Source organism: Melozone crissalis, unplaced genomic scaffold (genome assembly GCF_028551555.1).
Source record: "Melozone crissalis strain CALT ecotype California unplaced genomic scaffold, PUWL_Pcris_2 ptg000017l_1, whole genome shotgun sequence".
NCBI lineage: Eukaryota > Metazoa > Chordata > Aves > Passeriformes > Passerellidae > Melozone > Melozone crissalis.
The window spans coordinates 15,502,909-15,521,809 of record NW_026535795.1 but is presented as its reverse complement, the minus strand read 5'-3'; the positions used below and the strand labels follow the sequence as shown (position 1 = coordinate 15,521,809).

The window sequence follows — 18,901 nt, the reverse complement described above, 5'->3', positions numbered from 1 at the left end:
CTGTGATGCCTGTACTATGATAGGTACACCCAGGACTCTCTGTCCAGTCAGTCCTATTGCCAGGGGCACTGAACTAACATCAACAAATTCAACATAAGCAATCCCCTTTGAACGTCTGGAATTTCTATCTGAAATCATTCGCACATCACGAACCTGAAAGGCAACAGAGATGGAAATACTTTTAGAGAAAGATGAAAAAACCTAATGCACCCTATTTCTCAGACACATATTAATACTGAGAATTATTTGCCAAGCCAACAGCTTTAACTCTACAGCAGCATACACTTTTTGTAACAAACATATCCCAGAACCAAGCTAGCACTAAAGCTGTTTTGTTTTGTATGTGACAGAGCTTGCAGCACTCTAATGCTTTACACCAGAACCTTACAGCTGATAGAACAAATGAAGTTTTTTCAACTTAGAAGTTACATGAATTTTCAAATGACACTATAACTGACTGACCTATCTAAAAAAAGAAGAAAATATGAAAAATGAAGTTGAGTCAGAATTGCATCAACATGTTTTGCCTCACATCACATCAACAAGCAACTACTGAAAAACTACATTTTTGTGTTCAAAGCTTTTAATAATTAGTTCATCATTAATCCCTCTTTGCACAGGCACAGGAAGCTCCAGAAAGCCACATGCTTACAATTCTGAAAAAATACTGAACCTGTACTAAGTTGTACTAGGACAGCTTGTGGCAAAATTCAAAATTTTTTTAATTTCCCTATCAATTACCTTCCCTACTGTAGAGAAAAATTCCTCCAGGTCTCTTGGTCGAATTCTTGCAGCCAACTGCATGCAGAACACTGTTCGAGCATCTCTCTCTTCAGGGGTAAGATTATCAATAGGTTCTCTGGAAAGAGTAAAGTTCAGCTAAAAAATCAACTGAATTGAGATAATTCATCTTTGAACCACACATGATACACTAAACAATCAGTACTTCATAGTCTGATAGGAAAAAAAAGCCTGCTGTATTAAAAAAAAGGCAGAGTAAAGAACTGAAGGGAATGCCAAATATTAACATGGCAAGTTGAAACATGACTGAATATCCTATTTCACCTGTGAGCACCAAATATAACTGGAAAATTCTATTTTATATGCAAAAGCATAAACTGAGGTACCATTTTGCTACTGTCCAGAAGTGGTACCAGATACCACTATGGAGCTTACATGTCCTTTTCATCAAAAAGATGGAAGAACAAGAATATAAAAGCGAACAGGGCAAACTAGCACAGACTGGCTCTCCAAATTCTCAGAGAAGTAGTGTGGGCTAGGCTTTACTAACTCACATCTTGCATTTACCCAGTCACTTTGGAGTCACTACAGCCACCGCATAAAACCAGACTGACATCCATGTAAATAGAACTCGCAGTCCTCATTCCACAGTTTCAGCTTGTTAACCCATAAAGAAGTATGAATAGTATTGAATTACTGGAATGAACAGTAGAATTACTTTGATCCTTGACACATGAAGAACTACAATAATTTTATTTATTAGCTGAAATTAGATGCACCAGTGTTAACATATTGAAGCTTCAAATCTAAACAAATCTGACTTGTACTCAAGTACAAAGTACATAAGAAGTAGCATGGTGTATCCTGGATTGAGCATCTATCAATGTAGTATGTATTTTTATTAAATTAACCACATAGATACTAATCACTTAGAAAACACAATAAAAATTTAAACATCATTATCTTAGTAAGAGTTTGCCAGTCATTGAAAAACAAAATGAGATTGGTGAAATTTGACTGCATTAACATAAGAGAAAAATCTCATTAGCAGCTATCTAAATCCTATTCCCTTAAATGAGAAGACTAAGAATGAATAAGCAGCTTCTGGACTGCAGAGGCACACAGCCTCTCAACAAATAACACTAATAAATACTGGACAGCAAAAAGAAGCATTTGTACCATTTCATACTCTAGATTATTAACTATGATTTAGCAGAAAAACTAATTTAAATCACAATTAATGGGGAGAAGATTGAAAATACAGAAACACAAACTAATCAAGACTTGTTTGCAAACTGACATTATTTACAACCTTTTATGACATGGGGAGAAAGCAACATACTACCAATATTCTTTTCTCACTAGCTTTCTCAATGAATTCCAGCATCACTTATGAGTGCTGGAGAGCAAGTAGTCATTTATATTTCATCATCACTTTTCCAACTCCAAATAGACAAAAACAAACAAACCCAAACAGGTAAAAAGTCATACCTAACAGGGCTTTTGTCTTTTCTGAAAGGACTTTTGCTTCTAGAGCGGCGTCTGCTAAAAAGAAAGATCAACAAGATTAGAAGAAAACTTTCCAATATACCACTCCTGGTTCTAAACAAAACCTATTAATGATGCAATGAAAGACAGAAAAAAGTCAAAAACCTTAATTTGATGCTGTGAGGCAGACCAATCTTCCCTCTGATGGCACTGTTGAATTTTGGACCAGAACTATGGCAGAAGAAAAGACAAAAGACCTGAGTATTTGAATTCAAAATTTCCTGTCTGTACTCACATTACACTCCAAGTGCTCCCCCACCCTTGCCTCTGAACTTGTCAGCATTTCCATTAGCAGCACTCACAGCATGCATCAGATAATCAGTTGGTTACCAATACATGCAGCACTTCAGACCATACGGCACAGAATATGATCCTCCCCCACTTTCATCTACACCACAAAATCCCAGAATATGCAGGACTCTTCATGAGACAGTCAGCCATAGCACATTTGTATATGCAAACTATTCTGAGCTACAGTTACTGTTATAACCATTTTCACCTGTCTTTTTGTCCACATGCAAGTTCTACATACTGACGACTGCAAAGCATAACATTCATGGCCTGGAACTCTGCTTCAGAGCTGTATGCCAAGTGGTACTGGCAGGATTACTTGCTCAAGTGTAATATTTTAAAATCAAAAAGTTCCAAGAAATTTAAGGTGCAAGAGCAAACCAAAAGTGGCTCCATGCAGGCACCTGCAAGGGACATGTTCACTAATGGTGTCTCGGCTCTAACCAATGAAGTGCTGCAAATATATAAATGAAGCTTCCTTAAAATTCCTAATGGCCATCAAACCACAAAAACAGTGAACCCAGCAGTCAGCTGCATACAGACATGTAACCACAAAAGGAATCCAGCCTCTTGACTCAATCTAATTTAATTCCCCAGGCTTCACACAGAGTCTCTTAGAACAAACTGTAACCTGCCCTTTGCTTCCACGTTCAGGACAGTCCTCTTGCTAGTTAATGGGGCACCCAGGAAGAGACTGTGACAAGAGCAGTAAGATATATCCTATTGTGCTCTCCCTGAATTTGATCTCCTGGTAGAGAGTTGTTCAAAAGGCAAAGAACAACACCTGTTAACATTCTTCCTGTATCTCCACCAAACGCAGAGGCACTCTGCACAGACTGAACACTGTGCACTGGGCTTTGGCTTTCCATCTGTACACAATTGATTCTTTCTGCTGTTGCTACAAATTGATGTAAAACACCCTGAAAGACACGGCAGGCTGAAGACATTAAGTAGTCTTTCACTAAATCCATTTGGCCACGCAATTTGTCTGAAAAACGTCTTCTTGCTCCTCAGTGGAGCAGTAATGCTTATAGTTAAACTCAGCATCCGCCACAAGGAGGAGGATGCCCATTTTTTTAAGCATGTCATGACACAGGTGGAAGCAGTGGGCCAAGATCCAAAACCGTGCTGGCCAGGTTAAAGCAAGGGAAATATGGCCCTGTACAACACTGGAAAAAAAATAAAGAAAAAAGACCATTTAGAAACTACTCATGAAGAGAAGATAACTACTGAGAGAAAATAAGACATAAAACACAGACACATGTGGAGATGAGATCACATTTGATCAAAACCAGAATTTTTTTTTTTTTGCCTAGGAGAAATTGCTCCCTTTCCTGCTCAAGTCCAGACAAATTATTGCCAGGAGTGTCCATTCAGGTTCTTCAGTATCTATGGAACAACTGTCAAAAGCTGCATCTGGAAATACTGGTACTAATTTCAGAGGCTACCTTCTTATCAGACATGGGACTACCTTGCATTTTCACATCAGATGTAAAACATGGTGCTCTCTATTTTAATTCAAATGCAGACAGACAAACCAATTACAGTGACTCCAGAACACTAACATGTGGACCCAACTAAACAATAATAAATAGTTAAGAGCACAAGTTTTCAAGGAAAAGGTGAAAGAAATATTTTAAGTACTCATCTAAATCTAATGAATAACAAAACCAAAACACAAACAACTGAGAAGTAACAGTTTTCAAATGCATGCACAAGGCAGGGGTGGGGGTGGAGGGAGGAGGAAAAAGCAGCAGCGAAAACTCACAATCCATCACAACTCCAAAAATCTCCATTTTTCTTTCTTGACTAGTACTATCTTATTTACAGAACTCCATGACACCAACATTAAGAAACCCCAGACCACTGGAACACACCAAGCAGAAAACTGCCTAGGGCAAGGTGAGAGCCCAAATTACCTTCTCAAAATCAACAGCATACCCTTTTCAACAGTATTCTCCCTGTGCTTTTCTAAGGAGACTTGCTTGTAAAGCTGTAGATCTCAAGTAAAGTTTCTGCATTGCTTCTACTGTCTCTACAACTGTTGCCCAGTTCCTGCTAACCTGTACGGAAACACCGTGTCACAAGCCATTAATCTCTATGTCTAGGAGTCACCTTCTTTGTAAGCCAAAGTCCCGTGTGCTGCCAAAGCACACACTTCCACAAAGCCTAAGAGATGCCACAGGGCCCAATAATGTCAGGTCAGAAGACAGCTAGCAAATTATCAGCTGTTACCTACTCACTCATATTCAAGATTCCAACAAAAAAATGTTGGACAAGGCAAACTCTGGCTAACAGAGTCCAGGAGAATCACAAGGAACTTTCAATCATCATTGTAATAAACCTGTTTTCCTAACAGCTTTGTCTAAATTTGTAATTTCAAAATAGAAACAGGATGGTCTAAGTGACTGCTACTTTATGTTAGCAGCAGCTGGGATTTGCCCAGCAGATGTCTAAGCAAGACTACTCAGTCAAGTTCTTTCTCCTAAGAGACCTTATGATACAGCTATGTAACACTTAAGGGACAACATACGTGAAAATAACATGAGATAAAAACCCCTGTGAACACTAAGCAATGCAATAGTCACCTAATTTTAACCTAATTTAAAATTAAAGCATTTAACCACATTTCAAGCCTAAAGTGAGAAACTCAAAGTTTTCAGGTTGCCTGTAGCACTCTCCTCTCCTTTTCCTTCACAATTATCTATACTAAACTTTTTTCCTCACTACTGCTGAGATGCCTCCTAACTACTCCCAGCAATAAAACCATCTTGGTTTACAGAAAATCAGCTCAAAATGAGCCTTTATAAAGCTCATGAGGAAGACCACAAGGAGGAGGAAGAGTAAAAAGTAAGATAAAATAGAAGCCATTAAGCAATTTGATCTAGATACTGCAGTTAGCCACAACCCTGTCAGCACTAACTCCAAGCCAAAACTACCAGAACAGCCTCACAAGAAGAGATTCCAGAAATAAATTCTCCAGCCAGAAAGAGTACTCTGGCAGTCACTTTTGAAACACTGAACTTATGCCACTGATACAGAGACAACTTCTTCAAATGAAAGCTCAGTATTGGTAGATCCAAAGGTGGCTGGTGATGCAGGAGGGCTTTATCACCAAAGTTTTCATCTCTCTGAAATTCAACATCTGTTACATAGATTCAAAAGTGAGTCCCTGCATTTTAAGAGCCCTGAACAGGAACTCTTCACAATCCCTTCTCTTTCACACATTTAGAGCCAAAACTAGAACTCTGGAATCACATTAGCATGTTTATCATTTTAACAGGACTGTTCATCCTCTACAACTAAATGACAGCAACTGCTTGCTGACTGCCATCAGTCAACACCAAACCTTCTGGGACACATGTGCTTGCCCCATACCAGTTTTCCACAAAACCATCTCAACACACTAGAATTCTACTTGGTTAAGTGAAAGCAATGATTTGGCAACTGAAGCAGTGAACAAACTATCAAATTAACAGCACAACTATGTACCCTCAGAGCATAGTACATTATCCCTGCTTCTTGCTCCCTGTATCTCAACACCAGAGCAATCACCCAAAACAGCTACGAGAGAGTGTCAGGATAGCAAAAAAGACCCCTTGCAACTACTTACCTTTCTGGCATAACATATCTCAGAGCATTAAAACAGGCATGGGTTATTGCAGAACAATACTTTCAACCTCTACTTGCAGAAATTATTTTGGAAGACCAGAACACTGGAACTCCCAAATTTCTCCAGGTGAAAAACCTTCTCACCCAGTGACAACAAGAAAAACAAAGAATAAAAACCTCCAACACAGCTGGAAGAACGCAGCAACTCCCAAGAGCTCCCAAGCAACCACAAGATGAAACAAAGGACATCCTCTCCACACAACACTGCACTGGAGGGAAGGATGCCAGCAGGCTCCATATACAGAAGGCTGAAGTTTTTTATCAAGGTCCTCTGTACCTTGAGCCACAACAGTGGCACTGGCATAACCTAACCAGCTACTGTCATCTTACACGTGCAACAGAGTTGTGGGAAAACTACTCTGCACTGCTGAAATCTTTACAGCTGAAGTCCAGAGCCGTGTACAGAGGCTCTGATACTCAAGACAAAGGAAAAGCAGGGCTGATACATTATGATCCCCACATACACAGGACTAATGATACACAGGACGCCGTTGCACCTTAGAGGACCCAGGAACTGCAGCAGGTTTTCATGACAAAAATGCCAACATCCAGATGACTTGGCATGGAGTGAGACCCTGAGACTTCAGGAAGTTTTTGTTTGTAGTCCAAGAGTACAAAAAGCCCGAAGAAAAACATTCATGTCCATAAAACTGGACAAGCCTACAATTTATCAGAAGGTAAACACTGTCTGCTCAAACATCTTGAAGAGATTTCTCTATCATGGATGGCATTATATGTCATGATTAAAAAAATACACTCTTTTCAAATGCCTTCTTTTAACATCATCTTTCATTCCAAAATTTGACAACAATTGAGATGAGACCTGCACAACAACAGAGACAAACAGCAGCCTCAGGTAATCAATGACAGTCAAGCATACAGCCCAGTTCTCACTGAGTTTCTGCAGAAAAGAGGCAATGGGAAGCATAGGGGAGAGCCACAGCACAAACCATCAGAAACAATACTGATGAAAAAACATCTTTTGAGAATTGATTTACAAATGTCTGGAACCACCTACCACTGAAGTTCTATCAAGCTAAATATCTGAGAGGAATTGTCAGCCTCTAAACAAGTCTGAGAAAAAAGCAGGGCAAATCTGCAACACAAGGGCATTACTAAGACAAGATGCTCCCAGTTTGGATGCATAAACATGGAATATGTTTGAGTGAATATCCATTTATGGAGTTAATGTTCAAGAACAGCAAGACAGTAAAAATCTTTAGTAATACCCAAAAAAAAGGATACGAGCCTGGAACCAAATAAACATACTACTATTAATTTTTTGGCAGTTAAGCCATCAAGTTCATATACTTTAAATAGTTAGGGCATGGAGAGAATTTGGTTGTTATACTGATTTTGTGATAAACTTAGTTTTCCACTCAGCTGTACACATTCTTTCATTTGCTTTCCCATCTCTGTCTTGGCTAAGAATGAAAACTAGAAGAGGAATATTACTATCCTCATTTTCACTCTGTATTTACTGACATTTTTTAAACTTCACCTCTCACTTTCTTTTCAATTATAATTATTGACCAATTTAGAAAGCAGAGAGTGAAACTTCAACCTTCCATACTGTAACAGTGAAGCAGCACACACGCAACTCTGAACAAATAACCTACTAGGGACTTCTGTAGCGGCCTCTGAATCTGCGGTCTCTGCTCCTAGACCGGCTGCGTCTGCGTTCTTTGCTTCTGCTCCGTTTCCTTTCCCGGCTTCTGCTCTTTTTCCGTTCCCGATCTCGGCTCCGTTTGCGTTCCTTACTTCTGCTCCTCTTTCTGTCATGGCTTCGACTTCGACTCTTGCTCTTTTTTCTCCTGACAAAGAAAAGTGCAACTTCAGATACACATACAGTTCAGTGTTATTTACCCCACATTCCCTCTGTTACACACACTGATGGGAAAAGCTTGTACCTGACGGTATTTGTACTTTTTATTGTAAATGGGTGACTAAGCATGTCAGCAATCTCCTTTCATGAGCCACATGAAATCGGCAACAGCACATTTTTCTCTTAAATTTTTTAACTGCTAGAGAATGCTTTCAGAGGAGTAAAAGGACTAAAAACCCATTTCCTATGTTAGACCTAGTACACAGCAGTTGCAGTACTTCATCTGGTGTTTAAACATACTTTGTGATTTTAAGAATAAATTACATAGCAAAGTAAAACAAAATGCAACAAAAACAGAAAGAAAGAGGCAGCTCTGGGTTTGTTTCCTCTTAATACTCCCTGCCAATTGTTTTTTACATGCTGCTTAAGAGTTTTGCTTCCTACTTGCTACTCCCACTCATATTATTTAGAACACAAGTAAAAGCATGTAATCTGTATGATTTCAGAAGGTGACAGCAGCATACATGCTGACTTCAGTGCATTTCTGTAATACACAGCTAACTTTTCACTGTTTTGTCAACTATCAGCTTTGTAATTTTTCTCTTTACATCAATAACCTCTTCACCAAATTATGCTTATAAGGTAAGGAATTTATTTTACAGACTACACACCTTTTGGGTATCACATCCAGGTGTTCACATCCTGGAATTACGCTTGCTGAGCAAGGTGTGCTTGTACTCTTGTTTTTTAAAAAACTTGTATTATAAATTTAGACATCTTCAAAGGGCAGGGACGCAGAGAACAGAGCAAGACGATTTAACACCCTAAACCTTTTCAAGAAATCACTGGTGTCTTTAACAGCTTTCCACTGCTCCAAACCACAATTCTACAACAAATAAGTTTTAAAATGCAAAATCCATTGCATAGGTAAATTAACAAAACTAATTTAAATATGCTGAACATACTAAGTCTGCATTTTTATCTGATGCTAGGTGAATGTTTCTGCAATTTAGATTACATCAGTTGCAAAGGGTATTAACTACATTTGTAAACAAAATAAAATTTCCAAATTGCTGCAACTGCAAATTCCAAGCTTTTCCAAACTACTTCCTTAAACACCACTGACACGGATTCACAAGTCCACAAAAACCAGCAGCCTCTACCCAAATGCAGAGAACTGAGAAAATACTTACTTCTTGCTGCGTTCTTCATGGCCATTGGCACTGCTCAATTTGTTCTCATCCTAAGCAGGGTTGATAGAAGAACATCGTGAGGACGAAGTGGAAATATTTCAAGTGGTCAAAGGGTAATGGGAATAGGAATAAGAAAATAAAAAACAAAAATTTTAATACTAAATTACTTGTTTACAGTTTAATGTGGAAAGCTTTAGAAAATTTAGGTAGGCATGTTTAACCACTTTGCTGCTTAAATTTAAGTCATACAATTACAAAATACAAGACTTACATCATTTAAAAGTGTGTATTAAATTGTAGATACTTCCATACATGGTTTAGAGAGCAAGTTATCCTGTAGAATTCAGCACTCAAGTGACTAAATGTTATTTCTATAAAATTTAAGAGGAAGTCTGAGGTGTTTGCAAGCCCCTCTGATTAGTACCAAGGCTATATCTCTGCCTAAGCCCCGTGGCTACACTAGCAGCCAGCCACTATGGATTTCCTGTGACCGATGCCATTCCCGAGATCTTCACTCATTTTCGTTGAAGGGTTGTAAGAGCTTGATGTCACCTCTGTCACACATCTCGCCCTGAAGCAAACAGGGATTCACACTGCTTTAGTAACGTCGACTCCCAAGAAAGCCATCAATAATCCACCAGTGCAGCCTAAACATCCCCTATTTCCATACCTGTTTACATGGAAAATATCCATGTTAAGCCAGGACACAAGAATTTTAACACAACAGTTCACAAATTTCTCTTCAAGATGTAAACATAACTGCTAAATATTACATTAACTAAATATACCACTTAAAACTTACAAATGCTCATCCAAAAATTCATGACATGGTTGTAATAAACACTGCAGAACAGACTGACAACAGCTGCTATATAACTTATATACTGGCTTTACAGTTTAATCACATTGGTTACATCAAAAGTACAATTCCTAGGCGATTTAAACTTATATACATTTCTTCCAAAATCAGTAGCTAAAGCATGCAGTCTGTTAACACCTCACCACCATCTGGTGGAAAACAAAAAAGACAGTATTCATTTGCTGCTGGTTTAAGTGAAGGACATCACTAAGCTAATTGATAAAAATTTTACAGAAAAATTGACATTTCCTAATTAAACAACTAGGACAGAAGAACACAAGAGCTTCTTTTAGAATGATACCGCAGACTGTGATACTGTCTTTTACTTGCTAAGAACATTCTATTCAGGGATCCAAGAATTTCTGTAAATTCATTCACTCAGCAATTGATTTTCATCTGCCCTGTTGAAAGATTACCCGCCAGCAGCCTTCTGCATTAAAAGCAAGTCCCACTCTTCTCGCACTGAGCAGATTGTTCAAATATTTACTTGCCATGGGACTGGTGAAAAGGTTATTCTTGGAGCCCCGCTGTTTTCCCAAACCACTGCATTCACCTTGTTGCTATACCAAACTAGAATTCACAATTTTAGAGGAAAGGTTTTAGGATTTTGGTTTCTGGGGTTTGTTTCATTTTGGTTTTGTTTAGTTGGTTTTTGGGTGGATTTCTTTTGTTTTGTTTTGATTGTGTTTGGTGGCTTTTTTTTTTTTTTTTTAAACCTAGGGGACCACGGTACAGCGATACGTCACTCAATTACTACCTTATGATTGACAGTTCACACTGGAATCAAAGGTGAATTCATGGGAGTAGAGGTGAGATATCGTTAGGCAAGTCTACAAAGAGAGATAGATGGGCATTTATTCATCACGCTGAAGTGAAACTACTGCACAATATAATTACATTAACAGAATATATTAACTTGAAAGTTACATGTAATGTATGTCCAATAAGATAAATCATGAGGGCTCCAGGGATGTTAGTTTACAGTTCAGCAGTAGTTTCATGAATAATGCTAAATTAAGGTAAACGGGACCTCACTGGCATATTTTTTCTCACCTTCTTGTAAGGAGCTTCAAGCATTGCTTCAATATCAATATCATCAGCCATTTTTCAGGACACCTGAAAGAAGAAACAACTTTCACCTGAGTTGGAAAACACCCTTGTGCTTTATATTCCAAAAGCTTTTGTTTAAAAGGTCATCACTGCATTGGCTCGAATTCACTAAATATTTAAAAATTCAGTAGGTATTTCCAACAAAAACTGGAATGAAGTTTTGCCCAATGAGATAGTAACAAATGTGTCCAAAATAATTACAGCTGCAAACAACAAAATGTGACTGAACACTATTAGCCAGAGGAAATCCAGAGGCATTCCATTAATTTCTTTCAAAACAAAGAGCACAGCTTATTTATGACACAAACACAGCTCTGGTGGCCATCTTGAGAAGTGCTAGAGCTTCAGCAAGGGACAATGAACAATCAGGCAAACCTGTTCACAGCTCCTAGCCTTTGCCACCATCATTTACCAATCTCAGCATGGGGACACCATGGTGCTTTAAGAAATGCAGCTTAATCCATTACAGGGATCACAGGAAAACAGTTATGATTCCAGCACTAGGAGCTACTAAAGCATACAAAAAGTCCATCCACTCTGGAATTTCACATCCCAAAACGAAAACATCCATCACACCAACGAAAACATCCATCACACCAGGTAACACTTGACACCACAGACATTTTGGGTTTAGCTGCTCCTCTTATTTCTAATTTCAACCCCTTAATATAATTTTATGTTCACTATACTCTGAATCACTTTGACACTTAGACTCTTGGTTTCCAGCAGTCTAAAGTGGATTAGGTTATGGGGTGGACAGGAGGGTGAAGTTGTTGTGTTCCTTCACCAGAAATTGTTCTGACGCGACGATTAAATAGGGCCTGTGGTCTGATCTTCGTCCTTTTGGCTGAGGGCTCGATGTGGTTCGATCAGATTAACAATGCCCGCCTTCGGCCGTGCTCTTCTGCCAGAAACTACACCTCCCTTCATGGCCTAGCGGTGTCTTGCAGATTTTTTTAGCCACTTCAATTCCGAGTAAAACAATCTGTCAATGACCTGCTCTTCAGGTGCAGCTTTTGGCCCAAGCCACTGCAGATTGCTGGAGCCCTGAAATTCCATCCAGTTTGAAATTTCACATCTCAAAGCAAAAACATCCATCACACCAGGTAACACTGGACACCATAGACATTTTGGGTTTAGCTGCTCCTCTTACTTCTAATTTCAACCCCTTAATATAATTTTATGTTCACTATACTCTGAATCACTTTGACACTTGATTTCCTCTCCCTATGCAGGTATGCTATTAAGCACCTCTCAAGACTCTTGGCATTAAACTCAGATATTCAACTTCCTCAAATCTCTTAGTGGAAGTTTCTCTTCTTTTTCTTTCTTAAGCTCCAGAATGGCCAGTCCTCTAGATCAGAGTCTGACAGCCCAACACTGAAGATTTGTGTGTGCACCATAAAATGGATTTTTAATTATTCAGATTAGTTCTTGCACCTTATCTACAGGCAGTAGAACTGTGCTGTCCTGAGACTTCAGCAGAATAACAAAAATGCTCCAACACATCAAGATCCTTTACACCGGTTACTTATAACGTCGTAATTGAGAATACTTTGCCAGAGCTGCAGCACACCTGACCCTGGCCCCGGGATACATTCCAGAATAAAACACCATCCTCAAGCAGGATCACAACACTGGAAGTTCACATTCAATACTTAATTGAGGCATACTAACCTCATTTTCAAATTATTACTCTTGGGCTACAGTGCTATCGCTTACAGATATGACTGTCCTTCAAGTGTAAGAGCTCAATTTTACTTTTTACTACAGTATTTATAGTCAGCTTTTCAAGCCATCTACATACATGCACGTGATTTGATTCACAGCTGTTCTACCAGTAGGTAGTATAAATAGTACATCAGTGTGATTAAAGGCATGGAAAAGGCAAACCCAGATTTCTACAAAAAAATTCCCCCTGGTGACAACTCCCACCCAAAATTACATTTCCAGACGTGTAATTTAGCCAACATATCGAGCTACACTTGGGGAGGAATTCTTCATCCTGAAGAGGGGTGGCCATAATAGGGACCACCAAATCCTGAAAAGCATGGAAAATTGCAGAGAGAATGACTATTACTGCATTCCCCCAAATAATAAGTGAATGAACTATCATCTAGTGGATTCAAAACAATGGTCCTTATACACAAAGCATTTAACCATTGAATTCACTGTTGAAGGGCACTGTGGATCCCAACAAAGAAAAAGAAGCACATACAATGTTTAAAAAAAAACAAACCAAACCAAAAAAGTTTAAAGAAAAAGATTTTCATTAAACAAAGGCACGCCTCGTGACCCTGAACTACAACTAACTGACAACTAAGCGCACACAGAGAGAACTGTCAACGTGTGACTGCGCTGTTCATTCTGCTTTTGGCTTTTACTGCCGGCCACCAGCACTGAACCTCCTGAGCTGCATGGACCTTTGGCCTCACCCCAGTAATCTGTACCCTTTGTACTCTTTACAAAACACTTCCACTGGGACAATACCATGTTATCAGAATTCCTTCTCTCTACGTGTACCAGTCCTGCTATCAGCCCTGAGACGCATACATGTAATGCATATAATCATGCTTCATCCAAAGATGGAAGTAATTTTTTAAAAAACGCAAACGAAAACCCTTAATAATTTCAAATTACTAGAAAATCCTGACAGATTCTTAGGTATCTTTCATTAAACAACAACGGTCCAAATAATTGTCCTAAAAGCCTTTCAGCTTTCTCAAAAAAGCTAAGCATGGCTAACTTGTTCGTAAAGGGGAAAAAGGAACCAAAACCACCCAAACAAGCACACGAAAAACACCAACAAAAACACATACCAAAACATCAAAATTTAAAAAAATGAACTACACCTGAAACTTTGTGGATCTACAGAAAGCGTAAAGGGACATGAAATTTATTGCAACGGAACTAGTCACTATTTGGAAAGAAATCACTCTCTTTCTGCTAAACTATACTACATAAAAGGAATTTATAAGGGTCCCGTTCTCAAAATTATTTGTTTTAGAAATCCAACGAATGACAATTCGACACGTTTTTCATGTAGTGTCCGGGAAGAACATCAGGAAACTTTAGGGAGAGCTCCGACGCCTCCGAAGGGAAGCCAGCCTCTCAGCAGGACCCATACGTCTGCGGGCAGGTCCACAGCCTGCAATTCCCAATTCCCTCAATTCCCACATACTCCTGACAGGATCGAGCGGACCGAATTCGGTTTTCCCAGAGACAGCGATGCCCCGCGCTGTCTGCCCCGCCGCGGCCGCCCTCCCACGTCGCTTCTTCCAAAGATTTCACTCCCAGCCCGCCCGCCCGCGGCGGCCGCTGCTCCCCCACCTCCGCCCCGTCTCCCTGCGCGAACGGCCCCAAGCTGCTCACGCCCGGTCCCTCCGCACAGCGCCATCACGAGAAGAGAGGGGGAGCTGGAGCGGGGGGAGCCGGGGCGGGGCAGCACGACGCCGGGGGCAGCTGGGCCTCCCCGCGACGTGGCCACGGGAACAACCAAACCGCACAGGGCCTGGCCGCAGGGCGGGGACCGCCGGCCGCGCTAGCCCTGGTGAGGCGCAAAGCGGCCGCGCGGGCAGGGCCGAGGCGGCCATGGCAGCGGGAGGGGCGCAGACGGCCGGGCCGCAGCACCCCCTGGAGCAGGCCGCCGCTCGCCCGGCGCGGGGCCCGGGGCCCACCCGAGTTACCTGCGCCGCGGGCAGTGCGATCCTCGCTAGGGGCCCGAGGTCCGGCAGCAGCGGCTCCGGCGTTATTACCCTGGCGGTGGGGAACGGGCCCGAGGACTTGAGCACCTTCTCCAGGCGTCTGAATATTAAATGGACGGCGGCGCTCAGGCAGCCCCGGGGAGCGGGCGGCGAGGGGCGGCGCGGCCGTGAGTCGATCCCGGTGCCGGTCTGGCCCCGTCTATGGCTCCGCAGCTGCTCCCGAAATGGCGCCCGGCCGCTCGCGGCTCCGCGCACGGCACAGGGGCGCCCAGCGCACCGCGCAGGGGCCTCTCGCGAGACTCACGGCCAAACAAGCACTTACATGCCCGGGCTCGCCGCCTCTCGCGAGATATTGAGCCCGGAAGCAGTGGCTCAAATGCTCGCGAGATTTGGGTTGCCATGTGAGCTTGTCACGCGCCTTTGCGCTCTCGCGAGGGCTCGCCCGCCTGCCGGGAGGGGCCGGGGCCGGGGCCGGAGGAGGGAGCCGGGGCCGCGGCCGCGGCGGGCTCGCGGCGCGGGTGCCTCCGGCCCTGTGGCAGTCCGGTGCGTTCGGAGCAGCCGTTCCTTCCCTGGCTCTGGAGGAGCCGTGTCCCAGATCCTTCAAGGACATTCTTGAGCCCCATGCCGAGGCCTTTCATAGACTCTTGGTTTCCAGCAGTCTGAAGTGGATTAGGTTATGGAGTGGACAGGAGGGTGAAGTTGTGTTCCTTCACCAGAAATTGTTCTGACGCGACGATTAAATAGGGCCTGTGGTCTGATCTTCGTCCTTTTGGCTGAGGGCTCGATGTGGTTCGATCAGATTAACAATGCCCGCCTTCGGCCGTGCTCTTCTGCCAGAAACTACACCTCCCTTCATGGCCTAGCGGTGTCTTGCAGATTTTTTTAGCCACTTCAATTCCGAGTAAAACAATCTGTCAATGACCTGCTCTTCAGGTGCAGCTTTTGGCCCAAGCCACTGCAGATTGCTGGAGCCTTGAAGCTTAACTCAGCAGGGAAGTAGTGTTTTGTGAAAAAAGCCCCTCTTTAACAGTGCTCGATGCTGTCTCATTAGCAATGCTTTGTTTCCCTCAGAGCTCACAGAATTGTTCATTTGTATTTAAATATAATAATACAGTTTGGGGCAATTGTTCAAGGTAGGACAGACAGCATTAAGTACGTTTCCTGCTGCAATCAGCATGAAATAAATTGTTGCTGGGGAATTTTAGGTTGTTTTGTTGTTGTTTTAGAAATTTGAAACAACATAAAGAGAAATTCTAAACAAACTTTGCCTCCTGAAGTTATAATTTTATCTGAAAATCCCAGACTACTGTCTCATTTAATTTCATTTCTAGCTAAGTTCCTGAAATGTTAATAGCAGAAAATCATCCTGCAGCTCTTGCCCGGAGTATCCAAGTCTTTCTAAGATGAAGTAGTCAACTAGTAGAGTTTGGAACATTTAGGAAAAAATTTCTGTTTAAAATTAAAAACAAAGCATTACTATAATAGGGTTTTTTCCAACCTAATCATTTCTGTACCTTTTGGTTGTAAACAAAATTACTAGTCTTACAGACAAAATGCGGTTTGTTGTATTTGTTCCCATGCACTGCTCTGGCTGCTTGTCTCTTACCCCTCGGCTTCCAGTCAGCCACCAGGTCTGGTATAACCATCTCCATGTTCCTTGTTCCCTCACTTTGTTGTGATTGTGACTGAAGTATGCGCATAGGCTCACGTTGGTGGATTTACCTTCGGCTTTTCTCTATCACCGTTTGCCGTGGAGCCAGGCTCTGGAACGGGTACACAGACATGGGGTTTTTTGTCTACTCCACTAACACACTCCTTGCCCATGGCTGGTGCCCAGGCAGTGTGGGAGAAAGGATGCAACCCCACGCTAGCAGTACTCACGGAGAGAGTGAAGATGGCTAATGAGGGACCTGGAGTAGTAAATAGCTGCACAAGCTGCGTGTCCAGCCCTGTTGCCAGACCCGGCGTATCGCAGCAATGCCCCGACCCATCAGCTGTCGACGCTCAGCTCCGCAGGGCTGTTGGTGTGGTCAGTACACACTTGGCTGGATTCACCTCTGGAGCTGAGGGGAAGCTCTCATTAACACACTTCCTAAAAAAGGTTTTCTTGTTTGTGGGACGGCTTGATTCGGAGGAGAGAGTGGCTCTGCAGTGCTGAGACATAATGCCGACTTATCGCCGGCGTTCCTTACTCTAAACCTGGCTCCGTACTCGCGCCAGGAAGTTCGTTCGCCTCAGGTCCAGGGTTGCGGGCAGGAGTTTGTGTTACCTGCGCTGAGAGGGGTAGGAGGAATCGCGCAGAACCAAAAAGCAAGCACGCCAAGGAAATAAAACCATTGCTTTCCCACACCGGGAGTCGAACCCGGGCCGCCTGGGTGAAAACCAGGAATCCTAACCGCTAGACCATGTGGGATTGCATACTGGCTCTTTATTCCTGAGCCAGTCAATTCCTACACAGCTCCGTCCCTGCACTGTCCCCTGTCTGCTCTGCTTCCCGCCTGCGCCGCCCGTCCGCGCTACGCGCTGCCCACCGCTCGTTTCCTGCTGCCCGCCGTTCGCTGCTCGCTGACCTCTGCCCGCACCGTTGGTCAGGATCAGGGAGTGGGGTGAGGGGTGCACGGCCACTCCCTCACTTACTTAAAAGATGAGGCTGGAAGTTGACAAAACTGAAGAAGTCGGAAATTACTAATGGGAAGATGAACAAATGAAGTACGACCTAAAAAGGCACAGAAACTTCGCAACAGCCACCGATGTGCTCTGTAACAAATCTGAGCAACGACAAAAGCAGGCAGAACAACTGCACTACCCAGTTTTGACCGAGGACAACCTTATCAGACAGGTACAAGGCAGGTAACAAGTGGCGCACTGAAGTGGCTGGCTGCAGATATGCAGGAAGAACTGACTGCTGAGCATGTGGAGGAGTAATGCTGGATGTTGAAGAAACTTCAGAATCAATGTACCTAAACCATTTTAATCTTCCAAGATGTAGCTGAATCCCTATATGTGGAAAATTCAGACCTAAATAGGCAAAGGAGAGAATTAGGACTATTGTAGTGAACAGAGTGTAAAACCAGCGGTGGTGACAGTAATGTATTTAGGAGGTTAGAGTTGCTACCAAGGCAGAAAACATCATTATGAAAAGTCTCCAATTTCCCCCACACTGAGTGAGTAAATGTTACATCAGCATATCATGTGCTTGCTACATTTAGATATCACAAAGGTTTGATTTTTGGAACAGCTGGTTGGAGAACATAAAAGAAGCGACTGGGTTTAATGCTGAGTTTTGTGAGGGGTTGTTAGAACAGTTATGCATAGCAGTGAGTATAATGTACTCTATCTGGTGACATTATAAAAACAACATCAACAAAGAAATTCCTGCCTCAAGAGGTTATTAAAAAATGAATAAACAGAAAGGATAACATGGTTGTAAGAAGCAGGGAGATTCTAAAATTACTCAGAACACTTGTATTACCAGAAAGAAAAAGCTATGGCTACAAAGCACCAAAAAAAAAAAGGTTATGGAAATATTAAATTAAAGATAAAATACCCTTCAAAATTTTAAGGTGGCGTAGACCATGTCCATATGCCAGCAGAGAAAATCCTGAATAGGTTATAAACGATCAAATTAATCTGACAGTAACTACAGAATGTAAATTTGAACAGATTCTCTTTCCTCGCATGGATCCCAAATGCAGCCCACTGACCTCCATGAGGTTGCTAAAGAAATGGACAAGGACTGGGTGACAGCCAGACAGCCCAGCTTTTTTGGCACACAATGATCTTAGTCTGTCTCTGAAATTAGGGGGAAATTTGCTCCCCAAGGACTTGACAGCAGTGGTGGAGAGATTTGAGCTTCTTCTATGTATCAACCTGCCTGTCCTCAGCTTCTCTTCTAGTTCTAGAACTAGATTAATCTCTTTCTCCTTCCAGAAGGCCTAGTGAGATGTCAATATTAGCA

General features: G+C 42.1%; 1 protein-coding gene and 1 non-coding gene across 9 annotated transcripts in view; both read right to left on the bottom strand.

Annotated features, from left to right (window-relative positions):
* RBM39 (RNA binding motif protein 39) overlaps positions 1-15,192 on the bottom strand; it is a 28,636-nt gene extending 13,444 nt beyond the window's left edge. For 3 of the 8 annotated variants that reach the window (XM_054274478.1, XM_054274484.1, XM_054274485.1), the window contains exons 1-8: positions 14,926-15,192; positions 11,183-11,245; positions 9,271-9,320; positions 7,872-8,066; positions 2,395-2,460; positions 2,233-2,286; positions 742-859; positions 1-153 (exon numbers count right to left, since the gene is read on the bottom strand). In XM_054274478.1, coding sequence (XP_054130453.1) covers positions 1-153; positions 742-859; positions 2,233-2,286; positions 2,395-2,460; positions 7,872-8,066; positions 9,271-9,320; positions 11,183-11,233 — 687 coding nt within the window. In that variant the 5' untranslated portion in view covers positions 11,234-11,245; positions 14,926-15,192. Of the gene's footprint in view, positions 154-741; positions 860-2,232; positions 2,287-2,394; positions 2,461-3,364; positions 4,285-7,871; positions 8,067-9,266; positions 10,960-11,182; positions 11,246-14,925 lie in introns of those variants that run through there. The other 5 variants (XM_054274479.1, XM_054274481.1, XM_054274483.1 and 2 more) reach the window with 5 other exon arrangements.
* Positions 15,193-17,284: 2,092 nt separating this feature from the next.
* TRNAE-UUC (transfer RNA glutamic acid (anticodon UUC)) lies at positions 17,285-17,356 on the bottom strand. Its single transcript has one exon. It is a non-coding gene; the product is annotated as a tRNA-Glu (tRNA).
* Between the last annotated feature and the right edge of the window lie 1,545 nt (positions 17,357-18,901).